General features: G+C 41.0%; 1 protein-coding gene across 1 annotated transcript in view; it reads left to right on the plus strand.

Moving 5' to 3' along the window:
* The first annotated feature begins 213 nt into the window (after nucleotides 1-213).
* rnaseh1 (ribonuclease H1) overlaps nucleotides 214-22,044 on the plus strand; it is a 37,817-nt gene continuing 15,986 nt past the window's right edge. Inside the window, exons 1-3 of the mRNA XM_043678583.1 lie at nucleotides 214-371; nucleotides 11,299-11,420; nucleotides 15,339-15,497. Coding sequence (XP_043534518.1) covers nucleotides 268-371; nucleotides 11,299-11,420; nucleotides 15,339-15,497 — 385 coding nt within the window. The 5' untranslated portion in view covers nucleotides 214-267. The remainder of the gene's footprint in view (nucleotides 372-11,298; nucleotides 11,421-15,338; nucleotides 15,498-22,044) is intronic.

Genomic DNA, 22,044 nt, shown 5'->3' on the forward strand with positions numbered 1-22,044 from the left:
CCAGGTCTGTGTACTAACACCTGATGAAGGAGCGGCGCTCCGAAAGCTAGTGTGCTTCCAAATTAAACCTGTTGGACTATAACCTGGTGTTGTGTGATTTTTAACTTAGGTCTGTGTACGTCTGTGCGCGCGCACTCGTGGTTGATTGGGTGGTGGGACAATGCGGAGAGAAAGCAGCGCTGCATTTCCTCCTCCCAGCCTCAGGTTGTCGCTGTGGGGCGGGGGCGTCCTCAAAGGGCGAGGGCTGGCTTCGCGGAGAGTGTCTCTATGTGGCGCTTCAGTGGGTTGTTAACGGCGCTTTCGATCGGTATGAAGAAAAGGTTTTATTATGCGGTGAAGGCCGGGAGGAAGCCCGGAGTGTACGCAACCTGGTGAGTGAGTGAGGCGGCTTGTCTTCAGCTGTTGGAGGCCCTCGAGGGCAACGGGTTTATTTATTTAATTATAAAAGGAGTGCAGGGACGTGGAGGGGATGTCGGGAGATTATGCTTTTCGCAGTGAGCTAGTATAGGCACGATGGGTTGAATGGCCTCTTGGTGTGTTATTCGGTGATACAGGGATATCGTTCGGCCTTTGTCTAGCCCACTCTCCAGCTCCTGCACGGTGGGGGCAAGATCCCACTGCCCCATCTACTCATCAGAATGAATGGACAAGTTAAAAATCACACACCACCAGGTTATACTTCAACGCGTTTATTTGGAAGCACTAGCTTTCAGAGTATTGCACCTTCAGGTTGCTGAGGAACAGGATCATAAGACACAGAATTTATAGCAAAATATCCCAGTGTCATGCAACTGAAACAAGATCTATTGCTATAAATTATGTGTCTTATGATCCTGCTCCACAGCAGCCTGATGAAGGAGCAGCGCTCTGAAAGCTAGTACTTCCAAATAAAGGTCCTTGAGGGTCATCATCTCTGGATTACTGTCCAAGGCACGTGCTAATCGGAATAGGGATAAGAAAATTAGGGAAGTAAACAGGTGGCTAAGAGATTGGTGAGGGAAAGAGGGATTCCATTTCATGGGACACTGGCATCAGTTTTGGCACTGGAGTGATCTGTACTGATGGGGTGGTCTCCACCTGAACCGCTCTGGAACCAGTGGTCACTAGGACTTTAAACTTGAGAGTCGGGGGGGGGGGGAGAAAGTGAAAACAGTAGAGAGTATGGAGCCAAGTAGAAAGATAAGCAGCAGGTTAGCATGTGTGCAGGGTTTAAGTTCATGGCAGACTAGGAATGAAGCAAAAAGGAAGGATAACTTGGGACACATTACTAGAGATGTTGGAAATGATGAGGATAAGAAACTTAGCATTAAGGTGCTTTACCTGAATGCTTGTAGTATTTGTAACAAAGTAGATGAATTAATGGCACAAATTATTGTGAATGATTATGATGTGGTTGCAGGGGGTTCAGGACTGGAAGTTAAACAGCCAAGGACTTACCACTTCACGAAAAGACAGGAAGGTGGGCGGAGGAGGTGGGGTTGCCTTGTTAGTTAAGAATAAAATTAAATCAATGGCATTGAATGACATAGGGATAGGTGATGTGGAGTCTGTGTGGGTGGAGTTGAGTACCCACAAAATCATAATGGGAGTTACGTACAGACCTCCCAGCAGTGGTCAAGACCAGGGACACAAGATGTACCATGAAATAGATAGGGCATATCAGAAAGACAAGGTTACAGTGATCATGGGAGACTTCAATATGCAAATGGACTGGGTGAATAATGTTGCTGATGGATCCAAACAAAGGGAATTCATAGAATGCTTACAGGATGGCTTTTTGGAACAGCTTGTGATGGAATCCACAAGTGAGCAGGCTGTTCTGGAATTAGTGCTATGTAATGAGCCAGACTTTATAAAAATAAGGGAACACTTAGGCAGCGATCGTAATATGGTAGAGTTCAGTCTGCAGTTTGAAAAAGAGAAGGTAAAATCAGAAGTAATGGTGTTACAGTTAAATAAAGGTAATTATAGGGGAATGAGAGAGGAACTGACAAAAATCAACTGGATGCAGAGCCTAGTGGGGAAGACCAACAATGGCAGGAGTTTCTGGGTGTAGTTGAGGGCACAGTACAGAGGTACACCCCAAAGTAAAGAAAAATTATCGACTTTTTTTTGAGGGGGTGGGGATTAGACAGCCATGGCTGACAAAGGAAGTCAGGAAATGTATCAAAGAAAAAGAGAGAGCCTATAAAGAGGCCACGATTGGGAAGACTACAAAAACAAGCAGAGGATAACAAAGAGAGAAATATGGAAGGAGAGGATTAAATATGAAGGTAAGCTAGCCAGTAATTTTAGAAATGATGGTAAAAGTTTCTTTCAATACATAAGAAACAAACGAGAAGCAAAAGTAGAAACTGGGCCGCTCCTAATTGATGCAGGAAGGCTAGTAATGGGAGAAAAAGAAATAGCTGAAGAACTTACTGTGTACTTTGTGTCAGTCTTCACAGTAGAAGAAATGAGCAATATCCCAACAATTAAGGAGAGTCGGGGGCAGAGTTGAGTATGGTAGCCATTACAAAAGAGAAAGTGCTAGAAAAGCTATAAGGTCTAAAAATTGATAAATCTTCTGGCCCCAATGGGCGACATCCTCGTTCTGAGGAAGGTGGCTGAGGAAATAGTGGAGGTCTTGGTTGTGACCTTTCAAAAATCACTGGAGTCAGGGAAAGTCCCAGATGATTGGAAAATCACTGTTGTAACTCCTTTTGTTCAAGAAAGGATCAAGACAAAAGATGGAAAATTATAGGCCGATTAGCCTAACCTTGGTTGTAGGTAAAATTCTGGAATCCATCGTTAAGGATGAGATTTTAAAATTCTTGGAAGTGCAGGGTCGGATTAGAACAAGTCAGCATGGATGTAGTAAGGGGAGGTTGTACCTGACAAAACTGTTAGAATTCTTTGAAGAGATAACAAGTAGGTTAGACCAGGGTAATCCAGTGGATGTTATCTATCTAGACTTCCAAAAGGTGCCTTACAGGAGGCTGCTGAGTAAGGTGAGGGCCCACGGTGTTCAAGGTGAGCTACTTGCATGGATTGAGGATTTGCTGTCTGACAGAAAGCAGAGAGTTGGGATAAAATGTTCTTTTTTGGCATGGCAGCTAATGACTAGTGGTGTCCTGAAGGGGTCAGTGTTAGGGCTACAGCTATTCATTTTATATATAAATGATCTGGGTGAAGGGACTGGGGGCATTCTGGCAAAGTTCGCCGATGATACGAAGTTAGGCGGACAGGCAGGTAGTTCTGAGGAGGTGGGGAGGCTGCAGAAAGATTTAGACAGTTTAGGACTGTGGTCCAGGAAACGGCTGATAAAATTCAACATGAACAAATGCAAGGTCTTGCACTTTGGAAAGAAGAATACAGGCATGGACTATTTTCTAAACGGTGAGAAAATTCATAAAGCCAAAGTACTAAGGGATCTGGGAGTGCTAGTCCAGGATTCCCTAAAGGTTGACTTGCAGGTTGAGTCCGTGGTTAAGAAAGCAAATGTAATGTTGTCATTTATCTCGAGGGTTGGAATATAAAAGCAGCAATGTGCTACTGAGACTTTATAAAGCTATAATTAGGCCCCATTTAGAATACTCTGTCCAATATTGGGCCCGCATCTCAGGAAGGACATACTGGCACTGGAGTGTGTCCAGCAGAAATTCACACGGATGGTCCCTGGAATGGTAGGCCTAACATACGATGTCCGGCTGAGGATCCTCTGATTATAGTCTTTAGAGTTTTGAAAATTGAGGGGAGATCTAATTGAAACCCTAAGATAATGCATGGCTTAGAAAGGGTGGATGCTGGCAATTTGTTTCTGTTAGGCAGGGAGACTGGGACCCTTGGGCACAGCCTTAAAATTAGAGGGGGTCAATTTAGAACAGAAATGAGGAGGTATCTCTTCAGCCAGAGAATGTGGGCCTGTGGAATTCATTTCCACGGAGCACAGTGGAGACCGTAATGTTAAATGTCTTCAAGGCAGAGATTGATTAAATTCTTGACCTTGTAAGGAATTGAGGGCTATGGTGAGAGTGCGGGTAGGTGGAGTTGAAATGCCCATCAGCCATGGTTGAATGGCAGAGGGGTCTTGATGGGCCGAATGGCATTACTTCCATTCCTATGTCTTATGGTCTTAAACCTGTTGGACTATAACCTGGTGTTGTGTTTGTGTGTGTGTGTGTGTGTTTTTTTTAAATTGTTCACCCAGTCCAACACTGGCACCTCCACGGAATGAATGGGAGCAACGTCAAGTTGTGAGGGGGAGAACAAAAAAACCTTTTCACACAATGAGTAGTTTGGTTATGGAAATGTGGAGGAAGCAGGTTGAATTGAGGTATTCACGAGGGCATTGGATGATTATTTTGGCTAGAAATGGTGTGCAGGGCTGTGTGGAAAAGGTAGAAGATTGACACTAGGGAATAAACTAGTGTAGTTATGATGGGCAAATGGTTCCTTTGTGTTTACAGTGATTCTATGGAAGGATGGCACTCCTTTATTGAGTTGGAACTGATGTGATTCAAAAAGTGTGGCTGTAGAAAAGCACAACAGGTCAGGCAGTATTCAAGGAACAGGAGAATCAATGTTTTGGGCATAAGCCTTTCCATATGGATGTGGGGGTTGGGGGAACGATGCCGATAGATAAATGGGAGGGGGTGGGGCTGGGGAAAGACAGCTGGGAAGGCAGTAGGTAAATGCAGATGAGGGGCGGTGGTGATAGGGTAGAGCAGATAAGTGGGAAGGAATATGGCCAGGTGGGACTGTTCGATAGGGTGGTGCTGAGTTGGAGGTTCGATTTTTGGGATGAGATGAGGGGAGGGGAAATGTGGAAAGTGGTGAAATTGACGTTGATGCCATGAGATTGGAGGTGGCAGATGAGGCATTCTTTCTCCAGGTGTCAGGTGGCTAAGATTTGGCAGTGGAGGTGGCCCAGGACTTGCATGTCTTTTGGTGGAGTGGGAGAGAGAGTTGAAGTGTTTGGCCACAGGTTGATGGGGTTGTTGGGTGTGTCTGTCCCAGAGATGTTCTCTGAAACGTTTTGCAAGTTGACATCCTGTCCCTCAAATGTTGAGGAGACTACATCAAGACAACAGACACAGTAGGTGAGGTGTTTGGGTGTGCAGGAAAATCTCTGCCGGATGTGGAAGGATCGTTTGGGGCCTTGGTTGGAGGTGAGCAGAGAGGTGTGGGCACACGTTTTACACCTCTTGCAGCAACAAGGAAAGGTGCTAGGAGTGGAAGGTGGGTTGATGGGGGTGTGGACCTAACGAGGGAGTCATCGAGAGACATCAACTATCGCCTTTCCAGTTAGCTCAGCCCTCCACCTCCCCCTCTCCCCCCCCCCCCCCCCCCCATTCAATTCCACCTTCTTGATGAAGACTTTATGCCCGAAATGTCGATTCTCCTGCTCCTCAGAAGGCATTACAAAATGGATTGATATTGATGCTTGGCATTGTTTGGAACATGATTTTGTGATGCATATATTCTTGTTAGTCTCATTCATTGTTGGCTGTCCCCCAGTTTGAGGATGATGTTTATCCAGGGCTGTGATGGGTCTTCATGTAACTGAACAGGCCCATTCTTAACCACTTGGTCTTTGCTTATGCAGAGCAGGATGCCTTGAAAATTAGGAGAATTAAAAGTGAAGAATTTTGTCTTTTTTTTTGTGTCACTATTCTGCCTCATGGTAAAGATCTTCTGATTTAAGCAAATTCAACTTGATTGTCAGATTGTCGCTATTTTGTGTGACTTGGAATAAACATTTCCTAGTCATTAAAGTCAATGTACTTCAAGGAAAGCTTTATAATGTCTTTTGAAGTGTACTTTTTGTGTCTTTCTGGAATGCTGTCCATCTGAGATGTGAGAAGACATGAGCTGGCAGAGATGCTTTTAGCCTGGACCTGATGTCCAGTCTATCAAACTTGATTTTGCAAAAGTTTTACCTGAATGCTTGTGAAGTTGCCTTTAAGAAGGGAACACAACATTGCTGCTGGAATTTCTCACACTCTTGGGGTCATATTACAGTACAAAGGTGTAGTGACAAATGCTCTGGATGTGCCTTTGATAACTCACACCCAGTGTGCTTGATTCCAGATTTTGGACCTCTCCATCTCCATCAACGATGACCAACTCAACACTGACATCTTCTACAAACCCACTGACTCCCACAGTTACCTGACTACACCTCCTCCCACCTTGCCTCCTGTAAAAACACTACCCCTTATTCCCAGTTCCTCTGCCTCTGCTGCATCTGCTCCCAGGAAGACCAGTTCCACCACAGAGCACACCAGATGGCCTCCTTCAAAGACTGCAATTTCCCCTCCCACATGGTCGATAATGCCGTCCAGTGCATCTCATCCACTTCTTCCAACTCCGTCCTCAAACCCCACCCCACCGATCGCAACAAGGACGGAATCTCCACCCCCCCTCCCTGGTCCTTAGACATTGCATCATCCTTTGCCATTTCTGCTACGTACAAACGGACCCCACTACAGACATATATTTCCCTCCCCATCCTTAGCTGCTTTCCGTAAAGACTATTTCCTCCGCGACTCTCTCTTGTCAGGCCCATAACCCCCCCCCACAACACTCCTATGCCTGGCAGCTTCCCCTTCCACTGCAGGAATTGAACCCCCCCGGCCATCCGTACAAGGCCCCAAAGGAGACTTGCACATCCATCAGAGTTTTACCTGCACTTCCACATGTGTCATTTACTGTATCCATTGCTCCTGATGCGGTCTCCTCTATATTGGGAGACAGGACACCTACTTGCAGAGCGCTTCAGAGAATATCTCTGGGACACCCGCACCAACCAGCCCCACTGCCCCATAGCCAAACACTTCAACTCCCCTTCCCACTCTGCCAAGGACATGCAGGTCCTGGGCCTCCTCCATCGCCAGACCCTAACCACCCAACGCCTGGAGAAAGAACGCCTCATCTTCCGCCTTGCTACCTCATGGCATCAATGTGGACTTCACCAGTTTCTCATTCTCTCCCCCAACCCAGTTCCAACCTTCCAACTCGACACCGCTCTCATGACTTTCCTGCTCCTCGGATGCTGCCTGACCTGCTGTGGTTTTCCAGTACCACACTCTCGATTCTGATCTCCAGCATCTGCAGTCCTCACTTTTTCTCCCAGATTTTGAAGGTGTCTGTTTCAGATCTCCTGCTCAACATGGTTGAGTCATAACTCAAATTCTACAATTGTTTTAATGTTAAGATTTCTTGGACATTTTTATTGAATACATCTACTGAATATGTCGAGAATGTGCTGCTGGAAAAGCACAGCAGGCCAGGCAGCATCTGAGGAGCAGAAGAATTGATGTTTCGGGCACAAGTCCTTCATCAGGAATCACATGTTTTGGTCCGGTTGATGAATATAATGAAGGGTTTGTTATGGCATTTACAACTTTTATTTTTCTTGGATTAGTCTTGCAACAATGGCTATACCAGAGGATGCTTCACGAAGGTCTAACCCACATTGTCTCTGAGATTTTCTCATCCACAGATGTAGCAGAGAATATGCATCAGGACTTTCCCTGCTCTGAACAAGCGAGGAATGCCTTTATTGTCTACAGCATGTTTTATTTTCCTCTTTTAAGATGATTAACGTGTTCGCATTCCTGAAATTTGGTTGAGGGTTGTTTCTTTCATTTCTCTTTTTTTTTCCCGCTTCCTCATCATACCCTGAACAACTTTCAACTCCGCAGGATTAATGTTTGAAGTCTTGATGATAGCAAAAGTTCCCCTGGTAGACATAAGCTGCAATACTAGGAGAAAGTGAGGACTGCAGTTGTTGGAGATCAGAGCTGAAAAATGTGTTGCTGGAAAAGCACAGCACGTCAGGCAGCATTCAAGGAGCAGGAGAATCGACATTTCGGGCATAAGCCCTTCTTCAGGAATAAGCTGCAATACTGTCAGGGTCATGGGCTTTTTGTTTTCCACCTGTTAATTGCACACTGCAGCTCATTCCTGTGAATTCTACCGCAGGTGGCCTGGAGAGTATTGGCTGCCACTATGACTTCAAGGTTGAGGAGTTTTAGAAATAATTTTTCCAATTTAGGATAGCATTGTTATTCTTGAGAGAAACACCAACCTGTGTGTGAGGTCCATTTGACCTTGATCTATAGCTGTTAGGCTTTGTCTTCCCATAACTGTGCTGGCAGGTGGGACTAGATTGGGTTGGGATATCTGGTCGGCATGGACAGGTTGGACTGAAGGGTCTGTTTCTATGCTGTACATCTCTATGACTCCATAACTATCTTTCGTTTTCCAGATTTTTCCCTGGATGTAGGGCTTGCTAAGACCTTAAGGAATAGAAACATAAATAGGCCCCATTCAGCTCCATCAAACTGCTCCAACAGTCGATAGGATTGTAGCTGATCTGACATTACTTATGCCCTTTTCTGCTCTTACCCCATAACCCTTGATTACTGATGAAGAATACATGTGTCTCAGCCTTATGCACAGGGTTACAACTTTCTGTATCAAGGAGTTCCTCCTGAAGAAGTTCCTCCTCATCTCAGAATAGAAGCACCAAGTTAAGACTGAGACAAATGTGTACTCTGGTCCAAGACACCCTCCCATGAGGAGAAACATCTTCTGAGCATTTCCCTTTTGAAGCCCTTGGAATGATCTTTGTGATGGCGTCTTTTGATTTGTAACTTGAGGATCTTTGTGATGGCGTCTTTTGATTTGTAACTTGAGTCCTGACAGGAAGGGAAGACTGATTTGGTTTTGTTTTAGGAGCTCACATGTATCAGCATTATTTTCACTGAGTCAGTCTTCAAAACAATACATGAAACCAGTGAACTGGGCACAGAGTGGAGTTTCATACAAGCTGTCTCTATCTGATCTCTTTGTCTCACTGTAGTGCTTAGATTTCAAATATTTCTGTTTATGTCCGCTTTCATGTGCCGATCCAGTGCCCGGATCTCCTGCTCTTGCTTTGTCAGCATGGCAATAATCGGTTGCAGCACTGTTTCAATTTTCTTTTTTTTTCTTTCAGAGTTTTGCAAACTCTGCTGCTGTTGCTCCACTGAGCTGAAAAGCGCTGAGGTTGAAACAGTGGCTATGGGTGTGCCCAACACAATAGAGGAGTGCCCTGCCTGCTGTGCTCCCATAGCTCCCTTTTCCTTTAGACATCTTCATTTAGAGTCCAGAGCCTCCAAATCCTAATTTAAAGGGTTCTAGGTGTTCTACCTGCTTTGTATTAAAACTTTTCCAGTGGGGTGGTGTGGGTAGGAGCCCACCTTGCCTGAGATATGGTACAGAGCAGACTGCCATCTTTTTCAATCTCCCTCTTTATGTCTGATGACAGCAATGTTAGCTAGACTGGAATAAAGCAGCAAGGATAGCCAATTCAACCCATTAGACCTGCACTGCCATTCATTTAGTTCTTAGGTAATGGTCTATCTTAGTGCAGGAAAGTGGCACTATCTTCATATTCATTTAATATAATTGGTATCCAGAAATCCATAATCTGTTTCTCTCCTCAACCTTCACAATAAACAACCAAATTGCATTTATTTCAATTTTGCACTCTTGCTTTAACCCAAAATTTCCCAAGTTGTCAATATTTAGCTGTTGAAATGTTGTCGGGAATGTTCAGGTTTTGTTGTTGCTGAATTATTTTTAGGCTCAACTAGATAATTTTTAGGTAAATTAGAAACAAGAGTCTTTATTATCCTTCTGTTCCCTACCACTATTTTTAATAATAGCAAAGATTTCAAAAATTCAGTTGTGAATGTGTGTCCTTGCAACTTTTGAATGATTAGATTGAAAAACTGTAGACCATCTGTGGTAAATGTTTACAGACTCACAACTGCAATACTTTCCTTAGGTTAACATTATAGGTACTGGATTAAATCCAAAAGTGACAACAAAATTTGAAAAGCCAATAAAGCTGGGTATCAGGTTTAATTAGTGACAAGTGTTTTAAATGAAAACTTGACTGCTGGTAGCCAGTGCTTTGCATCTAACAAGACCAATCTTGCACAATTGGAGTATTTTACTACCTATTTGTCATGATCACAGCTGGTATGCTGGATGAGTGGACTGTGAACTGCAAATTCTTTAATATTGTGTATAGCTTATTTTGCCCCTTTTTTCATTTTTGTTTTCCCATTTTAAAAATAGCTAGTTTGTTTTTAAATAAGATCAGAAGTTGGCTTATTAAATGACTGTTCCTTCGAGTTAAGTAAACCTTCTTAATGGTGAAGGTTTTCTCTGGAAACCATGTTCCTCAAGCTCAGTCTAGACAAATCTTTAAACTTTTGTTTTAATTTCTCAAGAATTTGGCCTTTGAGTTTGAGTTGTGCAGTGAACCATAGAACACTTTATCTGTAATTGCTCTCCATACTTATCTGGGAAATTCAGTAGTTTGAGAGAGTATATGAACCAAGTCGTCACTGGTTTCCAAAGGTTGTTCCTTCCTCCCAGCTTCAGTCTTCATAATCATCCTGTTGTTCAGGTAAAATGCTGATGAGTTATTCGTTAGACTCCAAGAGGTAAATAGACAGGTTTTAAAATAATTAAAAGAAAAGTACCCATTTACAATCCGACCATCTCAATACTGACCTGGGAATTTGAGACTAACAGTTTAACCACTTTAATAAATGCTGATGTTGTTACCGTTGTCTCCAAGTGAACCTCTTTTTCCATGAAAACTTTACAGACCTACTGTTAACCCTTGATAATTGTGTCATCCAGGTCTTTTAACTGGCAGGCTTCAAAATCAGTCACTTGATCCCTTCATTTAACTTTAAAGCTAGTCCAAAAACACAATGATCTTTTCAACCTCCAGTTTGTAACAATTTCAACTTGTTGAGACAATTACATCATCGTGCAAATGGCTATAGTACAGAACCTACCCTGGTAGAATTGTGTAATTACAACTATAAAGTTTACACAGACAGCTTTGTTGTATGAGTTGACATAGGAATGGTAGGCAAAAAAGAAAGTTGACCGGAGGTATATGCAGAAGTGACATCTATTAGGGTACTATAGTTGAAAGTGTGACACTGGAAAAGCACAGCAGTTCAGGCAGCATCCGAAGAGCAGGAGAGTGACGTTTTGGGCAGGGATAATTTGTGGATTGTAATTTTGCAGTTGCTTTCAGAAAAAAAGATAAGTTATCATACTCATCACCTATCAGATTGATAATCAAAATCCCAGGGGTATGTGGATTGCTTTCTAATCCACTGAATTGACCAGCCTAGTATATTTTCTCTGCAATTAATAATGAATTAATTTTAAAACCATACTTAAAAAATTGGAACATTACATTCTCTTCAAATTACGCACTTTTTTTCTTTTTAGGGATGAATGTAAAGAACAAGTAGACAAGTTTCCTAATGCCAGTTTCAAGAAGTTTGCTATTGAAGATGATGCGTGGTCTTTTGTAAGGACGGTGGCTTCAAATTCACAAGCTACATCGACAGGTAAAGTGTGTACATTTGAATATGTAAATAATTGAATAATTCCAAGTAGTTAATTCAATCTGTAAGAGTGGGGGTGATTGACATTTAGCAGGACAGTTACATTAAAGAATCCAGAAGAACAAAGTTTGGGAGTTGGTGATGTTTGTGATGGTGGGGAGCTGTAATCTTATTACGAGGTGGGATGAATAAATGAAGTACTTAAGTGTAGACTGCAGAGCAGTAAAACTTTTAAACAAAATTGTGGATTGACACATTTTCAACATTGTTTTAAATGTAACACAGTTGGTTAGCAGATGAATGTGTTTTGATTTTGTAAGGAGTGTTTTAGACACCTTTGCTGAAATCTTGGAGATTGATTCTATTTGATAGTGACAGTTGGCACAAGTAATGTGGCACACAAATTAACTGCACTGCAAATTTTCAAAAGAACACATTCTGCATTGAGCATGCTAAGTAAAGTATTGGCATGAACATTTTCAGATGCAGGTCAAAATTTGCTGCGGTTAGAATTGTGTTCTTGACGTTTTCGTAAAGACACGTGACTGACAGTGCTTTTCATTTTTCAAATCTTGATAGTGTCACTTCTTGACAAAAGTGTAACAATTCAGTTGTGCAATTCATCTTTTATTTTTTAAAAAGAAATTGCAAATGATTTCATGGAAGAAATTGGAGGGCTAGATTTAATGTTGTAAAACATTTTTCTGTAACAGGTTGCAGTCCTGGTGGAATGGATTTCCAATTTTTTTGGGGGGATTTCTTTAATAAACCATGAATAGTCTACTCTGGTACAACCTTGGCAGTAGTAGTGGGCAATTTCCTTCCAAACTCTGCTCTAATCCCATCTCCAATTTACCTGTTCCCCTTTACCTGAATCTTCAAGAACTCTAACATAAAACCAAAGAAATAAAGCTGCTGGAAATCTGAAACAAAAACAGAAATTGCTGAGAAACTCTGGTTTGGCAACATCTTTGGAGAGGAATCAGTTAATGTTTCAAGTCCAGTGATCCTTCCCCAGATCTGAAGAATGATCACTTGAATCAAAACATCTTTTCCCTGCAGATACTGCCAGACCAGCAATTTGTTCTATTTCCTCAAGAAATTTGTTTTATTTCATTTTTGAATAGAGATTAAGTCTTTAGTATCCTGCAGTTCTTCACTGCTTCACCACAGTAGCTGGGTTTGTTCTGAATTATCTTTTCAGTGTACTGAGTTTATAATACAATGCTAATTAGTTATCTATTTGCTTTTACCTTTTTTTAGTTCTTCTTCCCATGGCAACCTGAGATTATATGCATTTTCAGAACCAAGATGTTTTCTCTGAGTTTCAATTACACCCTTTTTCAGAATCCTCTTTCACTTTGCAAGACGCTTGTGTTTTGAAATGCTCCTTTCGTGACAACAGATATATTTTGAAAATCCTGTAGACTGTAGTTCAAAACTTATTAAAATTCTTAGTTACCTTTTTTGAATAACGTACGGATGGTTAACCTAAGTACTAAACTGCATTAATTAAAGAAAAGATAATGAGCACCACAAATTATCTATTGGCAAGAAAATTTTCTCAATTCTATATTCTCTGGTGTCTGGTATCCATGGAACTATTTCAAAGGCACAATTTTAACTGGGGTAGAGAATAAAAACAAAAATCCAGTCCAGTGGACAATATCCGCATTGTCTCCAATCCTTTCAACAAACAGCTATAAACCAGTAAATGATCTTGTTTCGCCAAATTAAGTAACTGGGTATTTTCTTAATGGGAAACAATAAAATGCACGGGAACAAAATAGACCACATAGTCCCTCAGGTTTGTTCTGATATCCAATGATATTGGGACTGATCTGGGATATAACTCCATGTACCTTCCTTTGCCAAAATCCCTTAAAACATTAATACATTTTTGGTTAACAGTGTCAGATTTAAATTGACACAGCATCAAATGCTGTTTGCAAAATTTATAACTTCTACAACCCATTGTGTTAAGACATGTTACTGGGCTTCACTTCAGACAGATCTAGTTCTAATATTGAGGCTACATCCACAAGTACTTGACTCTCAACCTGCAGAAATAGTTCTATCCATTTGCTTTTAATACTTTAAAATCTTTAAAACACCTCTTAACTGTCTAAATTCTCGAGTATGTAAACTTAATTTGTGCTATTTCTTCTTTATAAATTACCCTTTTAAACCACAGATATTTTGAAAACTCAACCCTGAAATTCATTCACCGGCAGTATGTTCTTATTATAGATACTCTGGATCTCGGGGTGTGCAGTGACCATGGTTTTTTTTTATAGCTGTAGCATAATTTGTAGCCCCTTTATGTTCTATGCTTTAGATATAAAGTCTTGCATTTCAATAGCCATTTTAATTAGTTCCTTTCCATGTCCAGGATTTTAAATATGTACATATAAACATAAAGGTTTCTAACGACCGCCATTGTTTTTGTTCACTTTAGTATGACTGATTTAGAACATCTTGGAAATATGATTAAATGTTATCTGTTGAATAGATAATCTAAAATATTGTTTTGGTTTTCAGAGGTTAGTTTATTACAAACCAAAACTGACTAAATTGATGGATCAGTAGAAATAGCTTAGAAAATGTGGGGATCATTGTATAAAGGTTTCAGTACTTGAAATGAAAGACAACTTGGAACAATTCTTATTAATAACCATATAGAAACAACAGACACAATGTAAATGCCTGTCCTTAACTGCAATTGCTGACTCCCATCTAAGTCATTTGAGTTGACTTTTTTTTTATTACAAATTTTTATAAATGATTTTTATGGGCACTAAATGAGACTAATACAAACAACTTTATGAAACAGATTTTCTTTGCATTAAAACTAAATTTTTTAGATGATATGATTAGATTACTTACAGTGTGGAAACAGGCCCTTCGGCCCAACAAGTCACACCGACCCTCCAAAAAGCAACCCACTCAGACCCATTTCCCTACATTTACCCCTTCACCTAACACTACAGGCAATTTAGTATGGCCAATTCACCTAACATTTTTGGACTGTGGGAGGAAACTGGAGCACCCGGAGGAAACCCATGCAGACACGGGAAGAATGTGCAAACTCCACACAGACAGTTGCCTGAGGCGGGAATTGAACCTGGGTCTCTGGCGCTGTGAGGCAACAGTGCTAACCACTGCGCCGTCCATAATTGTTTGAAAAACAATATTCTCATTCTTTTTCCCTTTTTGATGGTGTTGACTCATTTTGAGTACATTTTGACTAGGAAACACCAATACTTTACACAAGCGACCATTACTCATAAGGACTGCAGTGGTTCCAAAAGCTGACTCCCTATCATCCTCTCTCTCGAAACTAATTAGGAATTGGCAATAAATTCTAATGATGTCCAAGTCTCAAAGGAAATAAAAAGCTTTTGACAGTGAATAGTCAGTCTGTTTTAGTCATGAAGACATCCTAGTCAAGTTTAATGCCTCTACATACATGGAGGATAGCAGTGTATAGCAAGCAGAAGTGCAAACCTTAATGATTTTTTTTCTCTTTGGTCTCCTACCTGTGAAAGTTTGGTCACTGAGATGCCACACCTGTATGAAATGGCTGAGTCCTACTAAATTAATCTTGGAAACCTCTATAGGATTTGGTCCACATGATTTGACAATCCAGTTTAATTCATTTAATGATTGAAGAGGGCATGGACAAATGTAGTGGAACCTGCTTGTTCTTCCTTGAAATTACTAAGTATTTATGCACCTTCTTCATATGTAATTGATTTCACTGTCTTCAATTAGTACTCTATTCTGTCTTTTGTTACTTTCTCAGAATTTATTCCTACTTTGCAAACAAATCATCATATTGCTGGAGAATCACTTTAAACCGCATATTTTAATTACATTACAATAGAACTAATCATTTAAATTTTTCTTTCCCCCATTTAGACTGCAGTGACCAAATCAAGTCTACTAATGAGGAGAAGAACCTAGAGGATTGTAATGGGAGAAAACGTTCTCTGTCGTCCGTTGAGGACGAGACATGCACAAAACGTTTTAAAAGCACACAATCATTCATTGACTTGGAACAGAAGTTTACTTACATGGGTAAGTGGAAGTATTACTTCATAGTTTGTCCTTTTTCAGGATGGTTATTAAGAACAAAGACACCATCTTACATGTTTAAACGAAGTGTGGATGTATCCTTAGAATGATTTACTGTGCGCACAAGCTCTCACAGGTGGTGTATTTTTAATTGACTTTAAATATCCAAGTATGTAAAAATAATCCAAGGAAATAAATTCATTTTCAATATTTGTGTAACCATTTGGCCATTAAAAATTGCATACTGCTTTATTAATGCAGAAACTTCTGTCTTCTCACCCACCCACCTCACTTTATCATTGAGTTCTAGTAATTAGAACTTGTTTCAATATTCCCTGTTCAGGTTGCCAATGCATTAATTTATCCATTGCTTTCCAATGTATTTAACAACTGTGAAAGATTCTGACCCTCTGACTTTACTAGTAAGTTGTTTGAATTTTCATAATTTATCCCTTTATTGCCTCAAAAACTTTAATTGGATGGATTTTCTACTGAAGTAAAAAAAGTTGGCATTGAAAATAAAATTGGTGAGTTGTGGGCCAATGGATCAAATCTGTTAATTGAGACCCCAGTGAAGAATAATATACAGAATAATCTTGGCTACCTGATCATCAATTATCCGAATTTCGGATTATCCAAACAAGGTCTCAAGATCCTGTAAAAATGTTCAATTTTCCGAACAAAATACTCCCCGCCCGTCTTGTTCAATAGTCAAGGTTGTTCTGTAACATTAAATGTAAAAGAAGGGAACACAATGGAAATGATTTTGTAAAATTTATATACACTTCCTTTCATAAATTAAAATCATAGGAAGAGGAAGCAATGCAGTGCCATCTAGAGCTTCTGTTTCTAAATTGTCTGGAGAATATATAGAATGAGTTAGATGCTTTCATGCAAATATGAAAGTAAATTCCAGTGTCATGCCTAATATCATAGTTTGTAAATTTTAAAGGTATTTCGCTCCTTTTTTGTGATAAAATTTCCTTTGATCATCTGGACGTCAGCTAACCCTGTTAACTACAACTTAAAAGGTAACTTGTGTTTGCTGAATAAAGTAAGAAAAAGACTCATCCAATTGCAGGTAGTCTTAGCAAAGGACATGGAGACATGATGCTTACAATTATTCTAGTGAAATATTTACTTGTATGGCTTACCGAATTAAGGAAAGCCATGGAATTCACTGGCATTTTAACCTGCAAACAATCTGTGTCACTTTGGAGTGGAGATGGATGGAGCTTAGTGAGCTCCTTTGTTTTGAGATGATCTTTGAGAATTCAGTCGGAGCATAGCCAGCAGACAGGACTAATGTTTAGAAAAGCAGCTGTGGATCCTGTGTAGCTTGCAGCTCCTTTTGAAGTTGAGACATAAAGCCAGAGGTGGTGTAAATACTAGATATTCTTCAAAATGCAACCTGCAAGTTGGAGCTGGTATTCCATATCCGGTGGCAAGGGGGAAAATGGCTGGAAGTGAAAGGAATAAATACACAGTCTACAATACAAGGAAGTAAACCATGTTAGAGATTTGGTAGTAATCAGCTTGGTTACTGTTTAAAACTGCAGCAACAGGCTTTGAGAATCCATGTGTTTTCACAATGCAGGTCAATATTTAAGCTGAGAAATTCAAAATAATAACACCAGTAAATAAATGGGAGCATTTTTATTTTTTGCTAAAAGCCAATGGATAAACCTCCATTGAATCTCATTCCTCGGCAAATAGTTGGAACACCAAAGGAAATCAAAGCAAATTCCAGAGACTGAAAATGTACATTAATGGCTTGGGCATGGAGAAAATGAATGACATTTCTAAATTTCATGGAACTCTTGGCAGAGAGGTGCAGTAGTAAAATAATTTAGAACTGAATTTTTAGCTTGTCATTACAAACAATGGTGTTAATAGAGTGTATTGTATTTACTTTTTGTACTTTTTGTACTTTTTTTGTTTCTAAGAAAATGAATTAGTCTGGGGTAGGTTTCTCAGTTAATTACTAAATGTTTTGGATTTCTTCCTTAAATGTTAACTGTCCCTAATAGTGTCGCAGAGACGTACAACACAGAACAGACTCTTCGATCCAACTCATCCAGTTATTCTAAATAAGTCTGGTCCTGTTTGCTAGCATTTGGGCCATATCCTTCTAAACCCTACCCATCCTTCTAAATGCTGCAATTGTACCAGCCTCCACCACTTCCCCTGGCAGCTCATTTCCTACACATTCCCCTCTGCATGAAAAAGTTACCCCTTAGGCCCCTTTTTAAATCTTTCCCCTCAAACCTTCTTCACTGTCCACCAAATCACCAATTTTGGTGTCGCCTGCAAACTTACTAACCATTCCTCTTATATTTCCTTCCAAATAAATGACAAAAAGCAGTGGACCCAGCACTGATTCTCATTGCACACAGGCCTCCAGTCTGAAAAACATCCCTCTACCACTATCCAGTGTCTCCTACCTTCAAGCCAATTTTGTATCCAAATTGCTAGCGCTCTAAATTCCATGTGATCCAGCCTTGCTAAGAAGTCTCCCATGGGGAACCTTGTTGAATGCCTTGCTGAAGTCCATACAGACAATGCTGACTGCTCTGCCTTCACCAATCTTTGTCACTTCTTCAAAAAATCAAACATGTTAGTGAGACACTATTTCTCACACACAGGGCAATGATGGCTATCCCTAATCAGTCCACCCCTTTCCAAATACTTGTAAATCCTGTCCTCAGAATCCCATCGAGCACCTTGCCCACCATTGACCTCAGGCCCACCGGTCTATAATTCCCTTACTTTTCCTTTGCTTTTTTTCTAAATACTGGCACCATATCAGCCAGCCTCCAGTCTTCCGGCACCTCACCGGTGGCTATTGATAATACGAATATCTCAGCAAGAGTTCTCCACAAAGTTCCAGATTGCACCTGATAAGGTCCTGGAGATTTATCCACTTCTTTTGTGTTTTAAGATGCCGAGCACCTTTTTGAGTGAACTTTGAGCTTGGTGCATTTTATCTGTTGCTCAGAATTATGTGTTTTGTGTTCTTCTCACAAGCAGATTTTGCATTGGTACATATCGATTGTCTCAAGATGCCAACACTTCGATTTAGAGTCATAGAGATGTACAGCATGGAAACAGACTCTTCGGTCCAACCCGTCCATGCCGACCAGATATCCTAACCCAATCTAGTCCCACCTGCCAGTACCCAGCCCATATCCCTCCAAACCCTTCCTATCCATGTACATCCAGATGCCTTTTAAATGTTGCATTGTACTAGCCTCCACCACTTCCTCTGGCAGCTCATTCCATTTTCACCTTCTGAGTGAAAAGGTTGCCTCTTGAGTCTCTTTTCTATCTTTCCCCTTTCACCCTAAACTTATGACCTCTAGTTCTGGACTTCCCCACCCCAGGTAAAAGACTTTGCCTATTTACCCTATCCATGCCCCTCATGATATTATAAACCTCTATAAAGTCACCTCTCAGCCTCCGATACTCCAGGGAAAACAGCCCCAACCTATTCAACCTCTCTCTATAGCTCATGTTGTGAAGATGACCTAATAACTATTATGACTGACATAGATAGGGGTGGTGAAAAATGTGGGAAAATGTGATGTTGTTCACATTGGCAGGAAGGAAAAAGCCGAGTATTACATAAATGGTGAGCAACTGCAGAATTCCAAGGTGTAGAAAGATCTGGGTGGTTTAATGCAAGAATCGCAAAAGATTAGGATGCAGATACATCAAATGATTACTGGAATGCTATTCTTTACTATGATAGCAATTTGAACATAAATGTGAGGATGTTACGCTTGTATAAGATTTTGGTTTGGCCACATTTGGAATACTGCGTACAGTTCTGGTCGCCACATTACCAAAAGGATGGGTGCTTTGGTGAGTGTGCAGAGGGGGGTTCACCAGGATGTTGCCTGATATGGAGGGTGCTAGCAATGAGGAGAGGTTGAGTAGATTAGGATTGTTTTCATTAGAAAGATGTAGGTTGAGGGGGGACCTGATTGAGGTCTACAAAATCATGAGGTCTACAATATGGACAGGGTAGATTGCAAGAAGTTTTTTCCCGGGGGGGGGAGGAGAGACTCTTACTAGGAGTCACGAGTTCAGAGTGAGAGAGGAAAGGTTCTTTACGCAGAGGGTGGTAGGTGTCTGGAACACATTGCCAGCAGAGGATAGAAGATCTCGATCCGCACAGGTTTGCAGGGCTAAAGGGCTGTTCCTGTGCTATAATTTTCTTTGTTCTTAGAAACAATGACAATAGCATGTTAAACTTGTTGCAGTTTTTGAAATCTTATGCTATTGGAATTAAGTGAGATTGCACTTTATCTTTACATTTCAAGTTGCAAGATGCAAGTTGCTATGCCCCAGCTGGTGGTAATATTGGATGCCAGGCTCAATGGTGAAACCTGACTTGATAGGCTGTACGTTTTAGTTCAGCGATTTGGTTACCACCATAATTTGTCACTTGAATATGTTCAGTGACTAACTAAAACATATTTCCCTCATTTCTGTCCTAAAAGATTTTAAGAATGCATTCCTTAGCTCTGGACTCACCTACATAAATAACAACATCCTTTCCGTGTCCACCATGTGAAGAGTATTTGAGATTTGATAAACTGCAATCAAATCATCCCTCACTTTTCTAAACTTAGCTGAAACCGTGCTCAGCTTGTCCAACCTTTCCTCATAAACCAACTTGCTCAATCCAGGTATCATTCTGGTAAACCTTCTCTGAACTGTGCCCAACACATTTACTTTCTTTCTTAAATAATGAGACCAAAACTGCACACAGTATTTGAGATGTGTTCTGACTAGTGCCCGATTTATTTGCACAAACTGATTATTTTCAACTGGATTAAAATATTTTTGAATCAGACTGTGTTCAGGGATGTTATTACACACCTCTGAAGCAGATGAAATGTGAACCCGTGTCTCCTACCACAGGTGTAGGGGTACTATCACTGCACCACAAGAGCCCCCTTTCAACTCCATGAGATATTTAAAGCTAAATTTAATTTAACTGTTCTTTATTTTATGGTTAATTCACCTCTCAAACACTTAGTATTTGATGTGGCCGGTTAAATTACAAAGTGGAGTGGCAGCATTAGTCATTCTATTAAGTGTAAACTCACTCATCCATCAACGTTTTGTCTTTGTTTGCCTATATTTAATTCCTACTCAATAATCCTTCCAAGTAACTGTGTTCTTAGCTGTCCTTCTTTCACTCTAACCAACTCAATTCCACATCTTTGCCCTCCACTGGTGACCGCTCTCAATCACCTGAACCTCACGGAATTCCTACCCAAACCTTTTAATCTCATTTAAGACACTGCTAACAATCCACCATTACAATATAACCTTTGGGCACACCTCTAATTTTCATTATTTCCTTCCATATTTTTTAATATGCTTTGAAACATTTTATGTCTACAATACAATTTCAAGTTGTTGTATGAATTAGTTGCATACTAATCTTCCTTTCAAGAGCATGTTAATGATTCCCATCTGATAAGTTATTCCAAGGGATACAGATTTTCCCAGTGAGATGTAAAGAATTAGATGGTAAGATTTCATATTTTAAAACTTGTATAAGTGGGGAGATCCAAGATGGCGGCAACCCAGCAAGTCTGAGTCTGTAGTGCTCTGTCCAAGACTCAGGCAAAGTGGACTGCCCGCCTCCACCACATCTGCCAAACCATTCAAAATAACTTTTTTTAAATTCAATACAGTTAGTCATTTGCATCAAACTTGAGTAGTTTGGTGCTTTGTTAAAATGACTAAGGGAAAGAATGCCCACAGCAGGCAGGAACCCCTCCCCCAGCTGCAGCAGAGGCATCCGCCCCGGGGGACTTGCCTACGGTGGCGAGACTTGTAGTAATTACCAAGCTGGAAGAGAAGATCGACGTCTTCATAGAGGAGTCCAGAAGCAGGTGGGAATCGCTCTCGGTCGTGCTGCAAAAGCACAACCGAGGTATTGAAAAAAATCGAACATAGAGTTGGAGGTGCGGAGCTAAAGGCCGCGACCTCCGAGGCTGCTGCAGAATCGGCCGTGGGTCGGGTCTGGACTCTTGAACAGCGAGTCCGGGCCTTAGAAGATCACATTGATGACCTCGAGAATCGGGGTTATCGAAAAAATATTCGTTTACTGGGCCTTCCCGAACAGGAAGAGGAAGGCCAGCTTGCAGTGTTTTTGGAGTAGTGGCTCCCTCAGATGTTGAAGCTGGTGGCTGGATCAGGCCAGGTGCGGGTAGAATGGGCCTACTGGGTTGCAATACGCAGGCCCGGGTCGGTCCAGCGATCCGCCGGTCCTGTTCTGGCTTCAGTGTTACAGAGAGAAGCAAATGCTCCTGGAAGCCTCCAGAACTCTCGGGAAAGATCCCCAGGCTATGACATACGAGGGATCTAGGATTATGCTGTTTCAGGATTTTTCCCCAGCTTTGGTCTGTAAGAGGAGGGCATTTGATGAAATGAAGAAGCGTCAAAGGGATTTAAACATTCAGTACTCTGCGCTACCCAGCGAAGCTGCATTTTAACCACGAAGGGTCCGTCTATAACTTTGGATCGC

Source organism: Chiloscyllium plagiosum, chromosome 3 (assembly GCF_004010195.1).
Source record: "Chiloscyllium plagiosum isolate BGI_BamShark_2017 chromosome 3, ASM401019v2, whole genome shotgun sequence".
Lineage (NCBI taxonomy): Eukaryota > Metazoa > Chordata > Chondrichthyes > Orectolobiformes > Hemiscylliidae > Chiloscyllium > Chiloscyllium plagiosum.